Below are 18,224 nucleotides of genomic sequence, written 5' to 3' on the forward strand. Positions count from 1 at the left end.
TGTACACACGCGCCAGATTACAGCAGCCATTGCTGACCTTCTCTTGTCTTAGCCAGATGCCGAGCCACTGAAGCCTCCACGTTGACGAGCCTCCACAAAGGACAACGCTGGGTACGAGGACACGGTAGAATATAAAATGGCAATGACCTGCCCTGCTAGGGTAATGACGAAGTGAAGTAAACAGAATAAGAGGAAACAAAAACTGAAGGTCAGTTATGGCGGCGCCCTTGCACACCTGAGGTAAAGCGCCTATTCACTGGCGGCCATATCTGTGTGCGCGGCTGCTGAGCGCGTGCTGACGGCGAGCTTCCGCAGTTCTGTTGGAGCGTGCACTGTAGCACCATCAAGGTTGCCGGTCTTAGCAGGCTATTAATGTGAGCTCGTTCTGGGCATGCGCTCTGAACATCGCCCTCAAATATGGCGTCCAGTGAATACCTCCTATAGACCTAATGCTATATTACCCAAGCATCAAGGAGAATGCAGGGATTGCAGTTCCACGCGCCGCACGTGCTGGCCTCAGCAGTAGCAACTTTTCTAAAGCAAATACCTAAAACAAATGGCATCTTGCACGCGCGTTTGTCAACGCTTTATTTTGGTTATTTACTTCGAACCTTTTCTACGGCGAAGGCGTGCGCGTGTGGCGCGTGGAACACCAATCCCTTCATTCTCCTTGATGCTTCGGTAATACAGCAAGTGGTCTCTTGCAAACAGGGCATATGGCGGCGGCCATTATCCTCCTTGTGTGAGCAAGCGCGTGCAATTTGAGGCCAGCCAAAGCTATCGCGCGCATGCTGCACGTGCTTGCACGCATGGGGCACCGATCGGGGCGCCGTGCTTGCAAACGTGACTAAGCCGGCATCGCGAGTGTCTCTGCGCTCGTGTCCCCCTATGGGCCTCCAACGCAGGGGCCCGGTATCTAAAATTCTCTATTGCTGAAGTTGGAAGTTTGCTCAACGGCCGTGAATGCCGTCTTCTTCTTTTGCCGGAAGATTGAGGCTGAACACAAACCGAACAGAGACGACGCTGCTGCGTCCAATCCGGGAAGGTACTCCCAGAATTGTTCGCTGATGAACGAGCGAGAAAATACGCGCAGCAGAATTTATGTGCATGGCATCTTTGCTTCCTACATGTCCTATAGTCGGATGCAAGTTAAGAATGCTCTAAATTTAAACGCTTTCCCCGAAAGCGACGAAAAAAGGCGCTGTTAGCAATTTACGTCCGAGCGAACTTCCAGTCAATTGAGAGGACAAACAATCCCCACCATAGAACCACTTCTTGTAACGTTCATGAAATATTTTATAACCAGTTCTTGAGGAAGTTAGCTAAAGGACCGGTTAGTGAGATACTTGTTGGAGATTTTTTAATACTCCCGTACCATCACCTCTTATATGTTGAATGGCTGGGCAGAAGGCCCTCGCTAAACTCAACCTTGGAGATTTTTTAATCGTCCCAGAAAATTTCACACCAACGAACTCGGAAGCCCTGTTGCAATGGAGCGATCGGAAGTCTCTTGCGTGGGCAGCCAGAGGCGGCTTTCGTTCTAAACAGAAGCAGGGTCTATCGAATCGCTACTCGGACCAAACAGGAAAACCCATAACGAGTTATGCGACGTCCGCTGGCGACATGCAAGTGCACTCGGCGGCCAGACAGGCTGGTCCTTTTGTTGATTTTGTGCCACCCCTAAATTGGCCTCTCCGAGTGCATGGTGCCTCGCATCCAGAGCTGCGAGCCATTGGCCAGCTGAGGAAGGAGGGCGCAGCAGTCTGGATGGGCGTTTGGTTGACTCTGTGTGCTCCTTTCGTGCAGAGGAGCAAGACGCAGACTGGCTCCGGGAAGTCGGCCTGGACTTCGTGCTCCGGGACGGTGAGTGGCTCCTGTCTGCCAGACGCCAACACTAGTTGCCAGCTGAAGAAACGCTCTAATCAGCCAATGAGATTGCGGCATTATATAGACTCCGACGTCACTCCGCTGCGCTGTTGTATTCTGCGCATGTGCTGTGCATGTGCAGTGCCCACACCCGACAAACGCCGGTTTGACAGCGTGTTGGCCTATTCGCTCTTCCTCGCGCGAGTTCAAACGTGGTGGCGCCAGCGTGCGCCCTGCACAACTTTTCTTGGCATTTCCTGGGAGAGAAGGACAGCACGCGCACAGCTTTTTGCTGCGCTCAAAATGAGAGGGAGAACGCGTGCCTGTACCTTCCACTGCATTGCCAAGAAAAGTGGTCGCGGAATATTGACAGCGGGTTTGGCAGCAAAATAACATATACACGCTATCCTCCGGAAACGGCCACTTATAGCAATGCCAGACTTCATTCACTCTTACAATTAAATGATGGTTATTAAAGAAAATTGGAAATATACGTGAACCGGAAGTATGCCGAGGCTACCCAATAGATGGCGCCACTGAGTTTGTTGCTAAACAAAAAAGTGCGGATAGGGTCACATGACGTCAGTCCCCCATTTTGTTGTAGCATGTCAACGTTATGAAACCAATAAGCTTTTGTGCACTACCAATTTGGGGGTGTGATGTGAATCTTCGCAGTGCTCGCCTTTTGCGTGCGCCAGACTGCTCGTAACAACAAAATGGCGAACGAGATGACGTCGGTGAAAACGCCCTATACAACGATGTAAGATATATACACCTTTTCCACAAGGGCGCCGCCATCTTGAATTGTCGTCACTTCCAGTATGGGCGAAAACATTGTTTTGCCGTCGCCACGTCAATAGAAGACATTTAGGATATAAGCCTAACCGTCACACATTCTCGTTTTGGCTCCCCTCTATTATTTTGCTAGTTACAGGTTGAAACGTTTTATTATTTTTTCGTCGCCCATACTGGAAGTGACGACAATTCAAGATGGCGGCGCCCCTGTGGAAAATGTCTATACATAAGTGTGGACATCGCGCGGGTCTTAGCTGCCAGATAATGCATGCCTCGGTTGCAAGCGGCGCCATCAGGTGCTTAAGTACCTACGTAAGAGCTTCGTACAAGTAGCGACATTCTTTGAAGCGCCGACTGCGTGACGGTGCAGGTTTCAGGAAGCGAATGGCGGCGCACAGCAGAGGTTTGAAGTGAATGCCGCCAGTTTGTTCCAGCGCAATGTGTTTTGTCATTTATATTGGCTGTTGTTACTTAAACAAGAAGTTTCAAGGGACTTACCAGGTGCGTCATCGGTACGCGGCTAGTGGCAGCCTATGGCGGGCCTGGTTTCCCAAGCTTCTATATGAGAGATGCGCTTGTTTTTAACGTCATTTGCTGAGTGCCCCGCGTCACGGAGAACTTGGTACTTACGCTGCGCCTATTGGCATGGACACTGCCTCGTCAGTGACCCTAGTTTCGTCCCTCAACGACGGCAAGAACTGTTTTATGAACGCGTTCAAGAAGAGAGGTCTCTGGCGCGGTGTTCAAGCCAGCGTCCTTCAAGAGCAGACGCTCCGAACGGAAAGAGCGCGAGACCTCCTAAAAGTGTTCTTCGTAAAAAAATCAAACGGGTCCTTTTAAGCTCTTTTTGTGATGCGAAAGAGTTCTTCAACGCGCAGTCGCTTTTCTAGTGCGCCAGGGAGCGATAGTGCTTGAGGCAAAACCGTCTTTCACGAGTTGAAAGAGTTTTTGGGGCGTCGAAGAACCTTTTAAGAACGGACTTTTTTTAGAGTATAAACAAGGGGCCTCTAACTTGGATGGGGCGGCATATAGCCCAGCCCCACAAGGTCGAGGGCCGACGTAAAGCGGGGAAGGGGGGGAAGGGAATTTTTTTTTTTTAGTAGAAAAACAACTAAAGAAAGTTACGGTTTTTATGCTACAGAGTAACCGAGTCTCTCAGCGATACATTTAATTGAGAGTTGAATAGGGACCTCGTGCTCTCTACTTTTTGTTAACTCTTCATTTTATTTGGCACAGCTTTAGCTTTGGTTTCTTTATGCGATTACTTTGGGTCTGTTGCTGTTGCGATAAGGTTTAAGCCGCTACACGTGCTTGCATTTTTTACCAGAACAAGGGAGCGAACACATTCTCGTTGCCGTGTTGCTGAATTCCCTCGGGAAAAAGCAAGTTCAACGTGTCTAAAAGGGAAAACTCCCCATACGACTGTTTTTTTTTATCCTGACAGTTTTTATACCAGCATAACGAGAGAATCATTGTGCATTAGTGGTATATCTTGACTGCTAAAAACCCGAGCTCATAGCTTTATCTTTGGAAGTTGCTCCGGCTGAACGAGAGTTCGTGGGCCGAGCTGCCTCCTAAAGAGCTCTCGCTTGTAGTATGGGACTGCCGTGCAGGGGAGTATCATGTGCAACAGCTGAGGAGCAAAATACAAAACGAAATGATACTCGGTAAAAAAAAGCGGAATAAAAAACAAACAAACAAACACATGAGGGTGTCACAAGAGTAGAGGTTTGTTTATGCGTAAATGAACTGACGTCATGAGACCATTACTTATGAGGCATATAGCGCTCCAGCATAATAACGGTGTTCGCAGCTGCTCGATGTGTGGGCGCCGCATCCCGGCGAGTCGCGGGCCGCGTGTTTGAGGCCCCTGATGTAGACCATGGCCTCGTATAATTCATGGGGCGCCATATTGTTGGACGTTGGTGACAGCGCATGCTCACAAGTAGCCCCCATTTATCGTCTTCCAAGAACACTGAATGTGTGGACGTTGGACGTGCATACTCGTGTACCTGGCAGTGAAGACCAAGGTATAAGCGCGTGCGTACCTTGATCGCCGACCAAAGCAGCGCACGCGCGGTACTTCTTCTGAAATACTCCCAAAAGTTGTCCCCGAGTATAGTTTTGAGCATGTGCTGCGATTTCAGTCCAACAATATGGCGTCCCCTGTGAGATGAGCAGCAGAACCGGCCGCCATATCTGGGAGGGAGAGCGAGGGGGACCGGTCACTCAGCGTCGAAAATATCCTGCGCCCTGCTGCGGTGGACTGGACGGGAGCTCATTGCCTGGTTCGGCATAACAGGCTCGAAGGGATGCTGTGGGTGTTCTTTGTTTCCCCGCGTTGTGGCAGGAACGCCACAAGTGCATGATTCATGAAAGTGGAAATTTGGGCCAGTTGGTTCACGATCAGGTAGGTAGGCGCCAAAAACACAACGACAAGAAGGTACGCGCCCTAAAAAAAAAAAAATGTATTTAAAAAAAAGAAAAAGCTACTTCTATATATAGCGGTGGCAAACACAGTCACGGCTAAACAGACCTTGCATTCCAGGGCTCGAATCGAAGATGATTCTCACAAAAATGGGCTCGTTGAAGGAGGGGCTCAACTGCGATCATGTCATCGAGTGCAGCGTTGCACTAGGGGACAGTGTTCGCATCGTCGCGTGCTCCGCGCTGTATATACCCGGTTCCAAAGCATGCTTCGAGCACTGCGGTATGCAGGGAGTGCGCACCATATCGCTACAAATCAATATGCCGCGAGCGTGGAAACGATGCGGCGTACGCTTGGCGAGTGTTGGAGTTGTCTGCCACACAGTGATTGTTTGGGGTGATGATGATGATAATGAAACTGCCCCCCTATAGTTCCATCTGCTCGCCAATAGGGCCCTTCGCAAGCGGCAAATCAGCCCGTACTCTTGGGACGCCAGCACACGCCACGGGCGGAGGATCGTCAACTGATTGGCCCCAAAGAAGTCCCTTGGCTACGGGCACCCTTATGCTGGTCGTGTGAAGGGGGCTGGGGTCCTGACAAATTCATGGTTGCTCCAGGGCTAGCACCCTAGCGGTGTTACGCACCGCCTTAGGATGCTGGACCCTCAAAATGGGTTGCACGCGATCAAGTAGCATCGTCCCAGGGACGTTATTTTTTCAGAGAAACGAGTTACCAACCGACATACACCACATGCGATTGTTACATGCACAGAAAAGGCAAATACAGACGTAATGAATCGCGCATGAGTGAGGAATCATGACCCTGGTGACGGCTCAACCGCCTTATGTACTCGGCAATTAAACAAATGCTCATTCGCAGCTGCCCTCCAGATTTACGGAGGTTAGACATATGTTGCTTCGGTTCTGCACGGGGCTCACGCCTGGCGCTCTCTCGTGCCCGCGCAATCTCGAAGAGCTCTCAGAAAATCGACCGGACCGGCCCTTCGCCTTTTTCTTTGATCCTGCTTTGCAGTACGCTCATTAAACCCTTCTTGGGTCCTACCACTGCCAACGTTTCCTTCGCCTACGTGACATCTGGTGGAGGTGCGGGGTACGACGTATGCCCCGGACTCCTCTTAGCAGCCGAGATAACAGTCCTCGCCGACCAAGCCCCATTGACGTCACCCCCGTGCACTGCAGAAGCCGTCGCCTCCAAGGTCTGTCCCCGGAGTGCGGATTTCTTTCTGTGAAGAGGACAAGAAAAACAACAATGGCCAACAATCGGGAAGAACGTAGACTACCATCGCCGGTCATGTTCCAACGATTACGGGACCCCCCTTCTTTTCACGGGTTTCCGCAAGAAGAGGCCGACGACTGGCGGCAACAGTTCGAGCGGGTGGCTGCCTTTAACAGGTGGAGTACTGAACAAAAACTCAACCATGCGTTTTTCGCCCTAGAAGACTCGGCAAGGACGTTGTTTGAGAACCAGGAACGCCTACTGATAACGTGGGACTCGTTCGCGGCTTGCTTTCTGCAAGCATTTTCCACGGTCCTATGAAAAGAGCGAGACGAGCTGCTGCTCCAAACACGTCTTCAGCACCCCAACGAGACAGTGTTGGTCTTTGTTGAAGAAATGAAGCGTTTGTTCCGGCGCGCCGACCCCGACTTGACCGAAGACAAAAAGCTCCGGATCCTTATGAGGGGAGTGAAAAAACAGCTCTTCGCCGGACTGGTACGCAACCCTCCAAAGACTATTGTGGAGTTTGTCGCCGAGGCTTCAACCATTGAGCGGACCCTTGACATGCGAACGAGGCAATACGATCGACAGGTGCCAGCGATTTCCGCCACCTACGCCGAAACCCGTGTAGTTGACGCCCAGACGTTGCGGGACACCGTTCGAATCGTCGTGCGCGAAGAGCTGCGGAAGCTATTTCCAACGACGCAGCAACCTCAAGCCTCATCATTGTCGGAGGTCATACGAGAAGAACTGCAGCAAGCGTTGAGCTCAATGGATATTTCACCAGACGCCCGACGACCCCAGGCTATGACGTATGCTGCCGCTGCTCGTAGACCTGCCCACCTCCCGAACCCTCAATGGGCACCATTATCAGATCACCATCCGCCTCCCGCCAACACTTTTCCTGCCACCCCACGACGCCCTGGCACGCCGAAGAGCGAAATCTGGCGCACGCCTGATCACCGCCCTCTTTGCTTTCACTGTGGAGAAGCCGGTCACGTATACCGCTTCTGCCCATACCGCCGACTTGGACTTCGAGGTTTTTCTAGCGACGCTCCACGCCCCCGGGTTGGAGAGCGACCACAAGAAATCCAACACTATTTTGCTGAGCCTGGGCGAGGACCCCGGCGCTTCTCACGGTCTCCATCGCCCAGTCGATCTGTTTCGCCACAACGCCGTCCCTCTTCAGAAGGCGCGAGACGCAGGTCGCCCAGCCCCGGTAGGGGAAACTGAGGGCAGCAACCCCTGGAGGTGGGGTTGCTGTACAGCACGGTCACGAACATCCTCCCAACCAGCACCGACGCAGCCGCGATTCGACGTCACGACGTCCCGACGACGCCCTGCCGACCACTGCCGACCTGAACGTATCTCTCGACGGACGCAACATAAACGCTGTCGTCGACACGGGCGCTGACTACTCCGTTATCAGCGGACAGTTTGCAAGAGCTCTAAAGAAAGTGACGACCCCCTGGGACGGCCCTCTGATTCGTACAGCGGAAGGTCATCTTGTGACTCCCAGCGGACGATGTACAGCGAGGGTTACAATCCGCCATTTCACTTATCCTGCGACGTTCGTCGTCTTGCACCAGTGCTCGCGGGACGTTATCCTGGGTATGGATTTTCTTCTTGAGCACAGCGCTGTCATCGATCTCAAATCAAAGTCTGTCACATTTTCTACAGAGCACGCCATCCCGCCCAACGTCCAGCCGACGTCACTTACACTACTCGACGAGCATGTTATGTTACCACCCCGCTCAAGTGCCCTTGTCTCTGTAACAGCTGCCGTATCCAGAGATTACGAGGGAGTCGTTGAAACCAACAGATCTCTGCTGCTTCAACGAGGAATCTCGGTTGCGAGGGGAGTCGCCCGCCTTAAACAAGGACAAGCGATTATCCTGCTAACAAACTTCACTTCGGAATACCAGCATCTCAGCCGGGGCACCTCACTTGCTTCCCTAGAGGACACCGCAGAGGTCAGTAATGCTCTGACCCTCTCCGATACAAGCTCGACAATTTCCGTAACGGAAGAGGCTGCTCCCGCATTCGATGTAAACCTTGCGTTGTCTCGGGAAAAACAGGACCGACTACAGCACCTACTTCAACGCTACCACGACTCTTTCTCATCCTCTTCGAAAATCCGGCAAACCCGGATTGCGAGACATCGAATCATAACTTACGAGGACGCACACCCCCTCCGACAATCTCCTTATTGAGTTCATTCAAGGAGCGCGAGGCAATTCAACATCAAGTTAAAGAGATGCTTTCTGACGACATTATTCAACCCTCGAAAAGCCCTTGGGCATCGCCTGTCGTTCTTGTGAAGAAAAAAGATGGCACCCTCAGGTTCTGCGTTGATTATCGTCGGCTAAACAAAATCACTAAGAAGGACGTGTATCCTTTGCCCCGAATCGACGACACTCTAGACCGATTAAGCCACGCGAAATACTTCTCTTCGATGGACCTCAAGACGGGATATTGGCAGATCGAGGTCGACGAGAGGGATCGGGAGAAGACAGCTTTCATAACCCCCGACGGGCTGTATGAGTTTAAAGTCATGCCCTTCGGCCTCTGCTCAGCGCCAGCAACGTTTCAAACAGTTATGGACACTGTGTTGACAGAGCTCAAATGGCAGACCTGCCCCGTATATCTCGATGATGTTGTCGTGTTCTCCACGCGCTTCCATGAATACCTACGGAGACTGGAAACGGTACTCGAAGCAATTAAGTCTTCAGGACTAACACTTAAGACGGAGAAGTGCCACTTCGCTTACGAAGAACTAAAATTTCTGGGACACATTGTTAGTGGAAGTGGAGTTCATCCGGATCCCCAGAAAACTGCAGCTATTGCACGCTTCCCGCAGCCAGCCGCCAAAAAGCTGTTCGTAGGTTTCTAGGCATTTGCGCTTATTACAGACGTTTTGTCAAGGGCTTTTCTCAACTTGCCGAGCCCCCCATGTGCTTGACGCACGATGATGTACCGTTTACCTGGGAGTCAGAGCAAGCAGACGCGTTCCGGGAGCTTCAGCTGCGCCTACAGTCGCCCCCGTTACTGGCCCACTACGACGAGAACGCCGAAACAGCAGTTCAACCGACGCCAGCTCTGTAGGCCTCGGCGCCGTTCTTGTTCAACACCAGAACAGACTTGAGCAAGTTGTCGCCTGCGCCAGCCGCGCTTTGTCAAAAACCGAAAAAAACGAAAAAAAAAAAAAAATCGCCCATACGATTCCTTGCCATCGTATGGGCGATTTTCAAATTTCGCCCCTACCTATATGGCAAGCCTTTCAAGGTAATCACTGATCACCACTCTTTGTGTTGGCTCGCCAGTTTAAAGGACCCCTCCGGACGCCTCGCACGCTGGAGCTTGAGGTTGCAGGAGTTTGACTTCATAGTCCTACACGAGTCGGAACGCAAACACTCCGACGCCGGCTGCCTTTCGCGTGCACCTGTCGACCCACCACCAGAAAACACGGACGACGAAGACACGTTCCTATGTGCGATTAGTGCTAGTTTCTTCGCTCAGCAACAACGAGCTGATCCAGACCTAAACAAGCTTATCGACTACCTCGAAGGCAAAACCACCACAGTCCCAAGAGTTTTCAAGCGCGGCGTATCGACATTTTGTCTGCGAAACGACATGCTCGTAAAGAAGAGCCTTGTGCCTGCTCCACGAGTGGTAACTTTAGAACAATACTACGCTTTTCCCGCGACGAAAGTCTTTCTGAAAATGACTGATTTAGTGGTTCTCGATAACGCTGAACAAGTTTCTAATTGGAACCATATGTCTATTTGCATTAATTAAAAAGTTAATTAACGAATTTTAATTAATTAGATGACTGATCGTTACAATTAGCCCCCTATAAAATGTCCCCCTGGCCATATAACTCACCTCCACAAGCGGCATAAGTGTAACTTTCACGGCTTTTTTTAAACAAAATATATATATATATATATATATATATATATATATATATATATATATATATATATTTATATATACAGCGGCGCAGACTTTCCATTTTCCCGGGGGAGGGGTGGGGAGGCCCCCCCCCCCCCCCCCCCCCCCCGATGCGCACTGGGATTGTATTTCCCATGTACTTTGATAATAAAGGTAACGTATGCATTATTTTGTTTACATGCCACTACTAGAAACTCGTTACATGGCACGTAAACAGCGTCTCGGTAAGGATCATGGCCCAGGGGGGGGGGGGGGGAAGGGGGGGGGAGGGCGCAGAGCCCTCCCTGGATCTCACCACGGAGGGTACGAGCCCCGTGCACCCCCCGTAGTCTACGCTTATGTATATATATATATTATGATGGATTTTTACTTGGAGATACATTCTTTGAACGTAGATATATCGTGCATATATATATATATATATATATATATATCCGTTCTCATCATGTCGGTTTACTGGTGAGAACAAGAAGGAAGCCGGTTGGGGAGCGCTAGTTCGAACTCCATGCTGCGGAAAGTCCGCGAGAGTGTCCCTGATGAGGGCCTTTGTTCCGCAGAGGGAGGCGAGTCCGGGGCCCAGACGTGCCCGGACCTGCTGCGCGTGCCGTACCTGCGCACGCTGAGCCGCGAGCAGGCGGCCGCCGTCCAGAAGCGACTGGACACGGTCACGCTGCGCCGAAAAAAGCACCCGCCCAAGCTGGACGTCCGGGAAGTCTTCGGAAGGCCCTCCTGGATACAGGTACGGACGACCCTCTGGGCGGCGCCATTTTCTTCCTCTGCAGCGCCGTCTACTTTGACTCGGAAGGACGAAGGAGGGCGCCGCTTGCACGCGCCGGACCGCTGGAGCGGACAAAGTCCTTCCGCCGATCTTGGACTGTCCGAAGGGCGGGATTTTAGGGAGTTTTCCTAGATCGTGCTTCCTCCTCCGCAACGAAGAAGCCGCCACAGCGCTTACGCGCTGCTAGCCTCGTCTGCAGAATTTCGGATCTCAGTTGCGTGGCGGGACAGCGGAAACCAACTACGAAAACTCCCTATTGGGCTCTCTCTCTCTTTGAGTTATTTTGGAGGCTGATTTCTCTCTGCAGAGTACCGCACTTGCGAGGACCATAGTTTGCGTGCCCAGTGCCTATTATGGAAAACTCCAAGAACGTAGGAAACAGGAATAACTGAATAACGGCCTCGGAGGAGCATGTGCGATACGACGTAAGGAACATGAATAGAAACTGCTCCGGAAAAGATAATCGCGTTCTGGTTTTATTAGAGGAAATGTGCCGCGAACAAGCGACAAATTTTGCCCGGCGGTGGGCACATTGGTAGTCTAGCCCCATGCCATGTTGTGTCGCAAAATACTTGGTCCTAATTGCGAGCCATAGTTGCCTTGTGAGACTTGGGAAATCGAGTCATGAGGCCGCGCTTATACAGTTGTCCTCGTTCGCCTCGAGGGTCAGAGACTCCAGGATCTCCCTTGCAAGCTGTTTATTTCTTGTCTCGCAACTACGTTTGAAAAATCAGGAGCACATTGGAATTGGAACGGGGACGATTGTGTAGGCGCCGCCTCCATTGCTCTATTTTTCCAAGAAAAGCTGTATCTGCAGGGAGCGCCCCATGTGAGCAACAAAGTCGGGGGCAGCGCTATCCATCAGGGATTACACCGAAGAAGTAACCCCTGGGAACGCAACGTTTTAATTCATGCGTGCCGATAGTCCAGCAGTGTGCGCCTCTTTTTTCTCCCCTTCTACGTTCAGCTGGAAACCTTCCGAAGCATGTCAAACCATCCAGCCCAGCTGCAGGCAGTCACGCCGAAAGATCCGAATTACGCCCCTGATCTCGCCACCCCCGGTCTCCTTCCGCACGATAAAGTCCGTCGGTTATGGTCAGCGTCACCATGGCAACGCAGCGTCTTCTTGATAGAGGAACGCGCGAACACAGCGTCGGATGCACGGAGTAGTTTGAAGCCAGCAATGGGAGACGCAATCTTTCGAAGGTCGTCTGCCAGCATGAACGCCGCAACGCTAGCGAAACGCGGACGCGCCATTGTGGAGGACAACGCTGAGAGCGGAAAATGATCGTCCGGCGAACCCTTCACGGTTCCATCGAGGCTTGGTGCACGCTCGGGCCTGAGATGATAGGGAGTTTAGCAGATCGTCTTCAAAGGCCCGCTACCGCTATATGCGGGCGCGCGCTTCAGAGCCTGAATCGAAGTGGCCGCGCGAGCTCCCGATGCAAATAGCGTGGCCTGAAAACACGATCTACTGAAACGCTTATATTAGGGAGTTTCGTAGATGGGGTTTTCAGGCCACGGTGTTTGTAGCGGGAATTTGCGCTGCCACTTCAATGCACGCTGTGAAGCGCGCGCTCGTAGCGGTAGTGGCCTTTGAAGACGATCTACTAAAACTCCCTACAGGGAGTATTCACTGTTGGTCATAGCTGTGTGTGCGACTGCTCAGCGGGTGGTGATGGCGACCTTCCACTGTTCTTTTGTAGCTAGCATTCCGCACCATCAAAACTGCCGGTCTTAGCAGCCTAACATTGGGAGCTCGTTCTGGGCATGCACTTTAAACACCGCCCTCAAATATGGTGTCCCGTATACATTAAAGCTAGCGCGGTTTGTTTGGCAGCCTAGCTTGTGGCTGAATATAGCGTTGCCGCGTTGGAAGTAGACGGCATTTGGAAAATGGCGCAGCTGTAGTTGGCTTCAGAGATCTGTATTACAAAGAGTGGCCAGAGCCGTATATGTAGAGAGTTTAGCCATTCGTTGGGAAGTATAGGAGACAAATGAGGAGGCGCCATTGGCCGAAAGCGGGCTGGGCGTGTTCCAGGACGTCTTCAGAAATTCGAATGTGGCCAACCAGAAGCCGGAAATAATACCCTGGCGGTGGTCGCGAGAAACAAACCTGATAACTGCATTGGAGTAACTCTCGGTGACTGAAAATATGCTACACGTGATGTTTCAATCACGCTCATCCAAAATGATGGTGGAAGAGTGCGATTAGCGGAACGAGCGACATGATCCTTACGCCAAGCGCCGAGGACCGGGAATCTGCCGTCCCAGCGGTCAGACACTGTCCGAGCAAAGCAGAGTTGAGCGGCGCATTCGTTTCTTACATCTTTCTGCTTGATAATGATCGAAACATCACGCGTACCCTATTTTCAACCACAAAGAGTTACTACACTTCACTCTTACGGGCTTATTAAAACCATATACGAACATATACCTTTGATCAGAACTGTTTCTCGCTACCACTGCTAGGGGATTCTTTTCGGCTTCTGGTTGGTCAAGAGAGCATGCCAAGCCCTCTTTTCGTGTCTGGTGCACGCCCTGACTCTGCCCGCGCCTCCCATTGACCAAACTCTCTCTATACACGGCTCTAAGAGTGGCCAACTGCTCCATCGGGGCCGCGTGGTTTGCAATACGAGCTGCTAGGAGGCGACGATTGTCTGCGAGCGTCTCCGCCTTTCCACCTGCTTTCCACCCCGCCACACAAAAAACGCAGCGTATGCGCACTGGCGACCCATCTCCGCCGGTGGCGGTTGCCGTTACATTGCGAACGGTCTCGCATGTTTTGAGACGGACCCTCTCTACAATCTCCCTAGCTTCAGACACTGCGTTCGCGTGCCCGTCTATGGACATGCGCGGACCATAGCAGACGGATTTTATTGCGCGGAAGGAGACGGTAGGAGAGCGAGATCAGGCGTTGACTTGGGATATTTCACCGTGCTTTTCAATGGGCCGAACGTGAACAAAAAGAGTTTGACATAAGGACTTTACGCACATTGCTGACTTTCTCCGGCGCCTAATATTGTTACGAGCCCTAAACGAAAAACATGTTATTCTTGGCCATCCGAGGGCCGTTTTCTGTCCCCTGGAACATGGGACTAACCTATGAAACAGCCAGGCGGCGCTATACGTACACCATCAGAACAGTGGCTGTTCACGCCGCGAGCGAAGTCAACCCGCAGTCGGGCGGTGTTCGTTGGTTGTTTGACGAATATTCGCTCCATGGAATCCAGCCCTTGAGTACTGCGTACTCACCGATGGATGTAGCCTGGACAGAGTATCAGTTGTTTGGACCTAAGCAAAACTACGAGGCTTGATGTTTCTCGCTTTGAAAGGCCAACGGGCGTGAGGGCTCGTCTTTAACTCCTAAAACATTTAAACTTGCGCTGCACCAGAATTTTGTATGGTGTTTGATAAACGCGACTGCAGACTACCAAGTTGCTTGAAAAGCGGTCCAATCGAAGTGAGAGCAGAGTCAGAGCCGTCGCGTGTCTGCCTCCAGCAGGCAGAGGATGGTCCCGACGGCCTGGGAGGACGGGCCCAGTGGAGGGTGCCGGCGGCGCACCAGCCGTCGGTGCCCCGGCCCGCGGTCTACCCGAGACAGCCGTCGTCTTCGCTCTGGAAAACCCACAGGCACCAGTACGAGCTGAAGTCCACCGACGCCGTCGCCACGCCGGATGCGGAGGGTGAGGGCCGGCTTCGGGCGCTGCTCGCCCGCTCATGCAGAGGCATCTGCTGGAAGCCTCGGAGGGAGAGCGTAAACTGTTTCGCGAAAGCCAGCTTCGCCACAGAGCTAGTCGGTCGAAGCGGATGGGACCTCAGTGGGGCAGTTCACGATGCGTGCTTGGCTTGAATTTGCCACTGAACAGAATTTAGTTGTCTAAAGTCTCGCAACAGCTATAACATTTTTTTTTTTTTTTTTGACGATGAGTAAGAAATTTGTCATAGGAAGATGCCAGATAGGGCAAATATTTCGAAAGTTAATGAGCTGAATTTATAAAGTTAACTCGCCGATTATCGCCTTGTGCTCGTTACCTGACATCCGCCGCTGTGGATACTTTTATCCTGAAGGAATACTTTTTCTGATTTCAGGTGCTCCTTTTCGTTTATTCTCAGTTACGGGGAAACACGTCGTATAATGTGCATTCATTTTCCCCCTCATTTTACTGGTTCTTCGGCTCCTTGTGCCCCCTAGCTCTGGTCCCTTTTGTGTCTCTGGAGTTGCTCGGCGAGGTAGCAGATGAGGGATCGTGCAGGTTGTCCTCCCTGCCCCAGCCTGGCGCTCTTTCCGGTGCCGCAGGCGTGGCCGTCATCGGGTACCGGATGAAGGGCACGGTCCGCCACATCCCGGAGCCCGCGTACAGAGACGTGGAGGAGGAGCCGGACGAGTGCCCCGTCCCGTCCCTGATCGACTGGACGCTGGTGAGCCGCTCCCGCCTCGCACAGGCGGCCTCTGACCGTCGCTCGCCTCGTCCTTGCAGCAACCAGGATTCAGCGAGTCGTACGCCTTGGAGCACCCGGACCAGGAACTCCCCGTGAGTGGAAGCCGTGTCGCTCTTTCGCAGCTTTCGCTCCGAGCCGCGCACTCCGAGGTTCGGCTGCCCGCGCTCATGCATGCCAATCGGGCGAATCGAGGCGCCGGCCAGATGGCTCACGGAAAGGAAGAAACAGCGCGCGCAGGACGAAGACACAGAACGAGCAACTAAACGGGACAAACGCCCAACTCTCAACGTTCGATGAAACTACGTAACAGCCATCAGCTCGGTCAGGTCCAATCATCGCGTGTCCAAACAAAAAGCTATCGCCGTGCTACGCAGATGAACGGAAGTTTGACCGATACAAATATCTCCCTTTGACATATTTATAGCTTTCGGTAGCTCCCTCGTCATTTCACCCTCGCCCCTCGCAACAGTCGTGTTGGGCCAGTTGTGGAGTGCGCCGTGATCGTGGTACACTCGCGGCTGTAATATGTGCACGGTTTTATTTCGTTTTTTTTTTCGGAGTGACCGATAATGTTGACACTTTTTGTGTGAAACAGAATCTATGCACGGCGTAGAAAGGTCGGCGGCTGCGTTGCGAAGAATTTCCCCGGAGAAAGATGAGGCACCCTATGGGGGAATTTCTTCGGTGGATTTTGAGCGATCCGAAGCGCCCCGTGCTCGGGCCTTAGTGCGCCAAGCGACAGCGCGGGCTTGCACCCGCAATAAGGTACGAAAAAAAGAAAACGCTTCAAAACTCTATCGAAGGAATTTCCCATTAGTCTATGCACCCACTCTTGTACACGTTACTCGAAAATAGTAATCTATTACGATTACACTTGGTTAAAATTACTTGAAAATCAGAGTATTCGGCCGTTACTTTGAAAAAGTAACCGATGCTTTTCCGATTACTTCAGATCTTTAGAACTTTTCTGCCGGTTTGAAGATGGGTATTTTGTACTGTCCAATAATGACTCGGAATAACCGAAATCTCAGCAACGTTTTAATCCGCGAATGTCGGTAAACTATCCTCCTGTCGGAGACTTGGTTCGATGATTTTAATTGGAAAACCGTCACAAAGGGGGCGGTGAGAAAGAGGAGGAAAAGTTACTTTTACTACTTCCAAAAGTAATCACATTACTCTCGCAATTACTTTTTACCAGATGTATCGAAATGACTACAAAATGTTTAAAAAATATTCGATTACACGTATTTTGATTACTTTTAAAGGAAAACCGTACTAGTCTGTCGTGTGCCGAATAGACCTATTGGTACATTACCCAAGCATCAAGGAGAATGCAGGGATCGGTGTTCCACGCGCCACACGCGCACGCCTTCCCCATATAAAAGGTTCGAAGTAAAGCGTTGACGATCGTGCGTGCAAGATGCCCTTTGTTTTAGGTATTTGCTTTAAAAAAGTTACTACTGCTGAGGCCAACACGTGCGGCGCGTGGAACACCATTCCCTGCATTCTCCTTGATGCTTGGGTAATTTAGCAATAGGTGAGTTTGCGACCACGTGACTAACCTCCTCAGCGGTCAGGGCTCATCGCTCGCCGAGTTCGCTGTGACTCGGCAAACATGCACGTGTGAAGCGTGCACGCGCGAATCGTTACGCTTGACTACCACGAGCGCCGCACGAAGCCAGCACCTCCCGGACCCACCTGGATCCGGCGGGACCTTTGGTCTCGCCAGCCAATGACTCGAATTTCGCGAAACGTGTGCAGTTTCATTTTATTCTGCAGGGCCGACATGCGGGGCTGTCTATGTACATCGGTTGCGTCTGAGGTAGACGCGTTTCGGGCGGACAACTGGCTTCCGGTCCAGAGAGATTGTTCCGTCGTCGGGGCGTCGATGGTATTAATGCGGCAGCGGATGGATTCCGGGTTAGTTCGCTGGTCGCCGCGTGCCACGGGTCCGGCCTCGGGTGCGGGACGCGGCGCTCGCTGGAGGGGGTCACCACCAGCCGCCGTGGCCGCCCTGCCAGCCCTGCCAGCCGTGGTCGTAGTGCGCGTGCTGGACGTGGGCGTGGTGGTGGCTGCGGACACAGAGCACGGAGAACACGTGAGCGGCGCGGCGTTGCCCTCTCCGGAGCCTCGATGGCTACTTTTCCTTCGGTCAGCTTGGACCGGGAGAAGGGTGACCGGCGCCATGCTCGAGTGATGAGACAGTTTCAGCGGCTACAGGGAACGGGCCTCTTTGCCACCGGAAGTGCGTCACACTCGAGCATCTTATTGGCCGCCTCGAGGCCCGGTGCTCGAGGTGCCCCATTTTTAGGTTGCCTTCCCGCTTTCGAACTTTCCGTACGCGATCTGCGGGTAAAGCATTCTAATAAGCGAGCAACGATGCGGCGTGTGACCCTAGCACTCGGGGGATGTCTCGGGCTCTTGGCCACCGTGCCCTTGGCACAGAGGCTCGAAGGCAGTCTGCGTTTTCTACTGTACATGTTTTTTTTTTTTTTCTTTTTTTTTTTTTGCGAAAACACGGTTTTTGCAACAGTGTTTCGAGAAGGTCCAAGACGGCGAGCTTCACTCACTCTACAAGTTCCGAAAGGACTGACCCGCGTCAGTGGAACGGCTGGGTTTGTCGACGCGCGCAGTGAGGGTCTAGAGGAAGACAACGCCTGCGCATATTATCGTCCTTAGTGGGTCCCCTGCCCAAGACAGGTTGACGAGAGCAGCCGCAAAGCG

General features: G+C 52.2%; 1 protein-coding gene across 1 annotated transcript in view; it reads left to right on the forward strand.

The window, feature by feature from the left end:
* Positions 1-18,224, forward strand: part of LOC8025548 (rho GTPase-activating protein 18) — a 362,823-nt gene that overhangs the window by 32,996 nt on the left and 311,603 nt on the right. The window contains exons 3-7 of the mRNA XM_029976143.4: positions 1,807-1,863; positions 10,837-11,018; positions 14,560-14,743; positions 15,358-15,479; positions 15,539-15,592. Coding sequence (XP_029832003.2) covers positions 1,807-1,863; positions 10,837-11,018; positions 14,560-14,743; positions 15,358-15,479; positions 15,539-15,592 — 599 coding nt within the window. The remainder of the gene's footprint in view (positions 1-1,806; positions 1,864-10,836; positions 11,019-14,559; positions 14,744-15,357; positions 15,480-15,538; positions 15,593-18,224) is intronic.

Source organism: Ixodes scapularis, unplaced genomic scaffold (genome assembly GCF_016920785.2).
Source record: "Ixodes scapularis isolate PalLabHiFi unplaced genomic scaffold, ASM1692078v2 PGA_scaffold2__306_contigs__length_199485367, whole genome shotgun sequence".
In the NCBI taxonomy this organism is placed as follows: Eukaryota; Metazoa; Arthropoda; class Arachnida; order Ixodida; family Ixodidae; genus Ixodes; species Ixodes scapularis.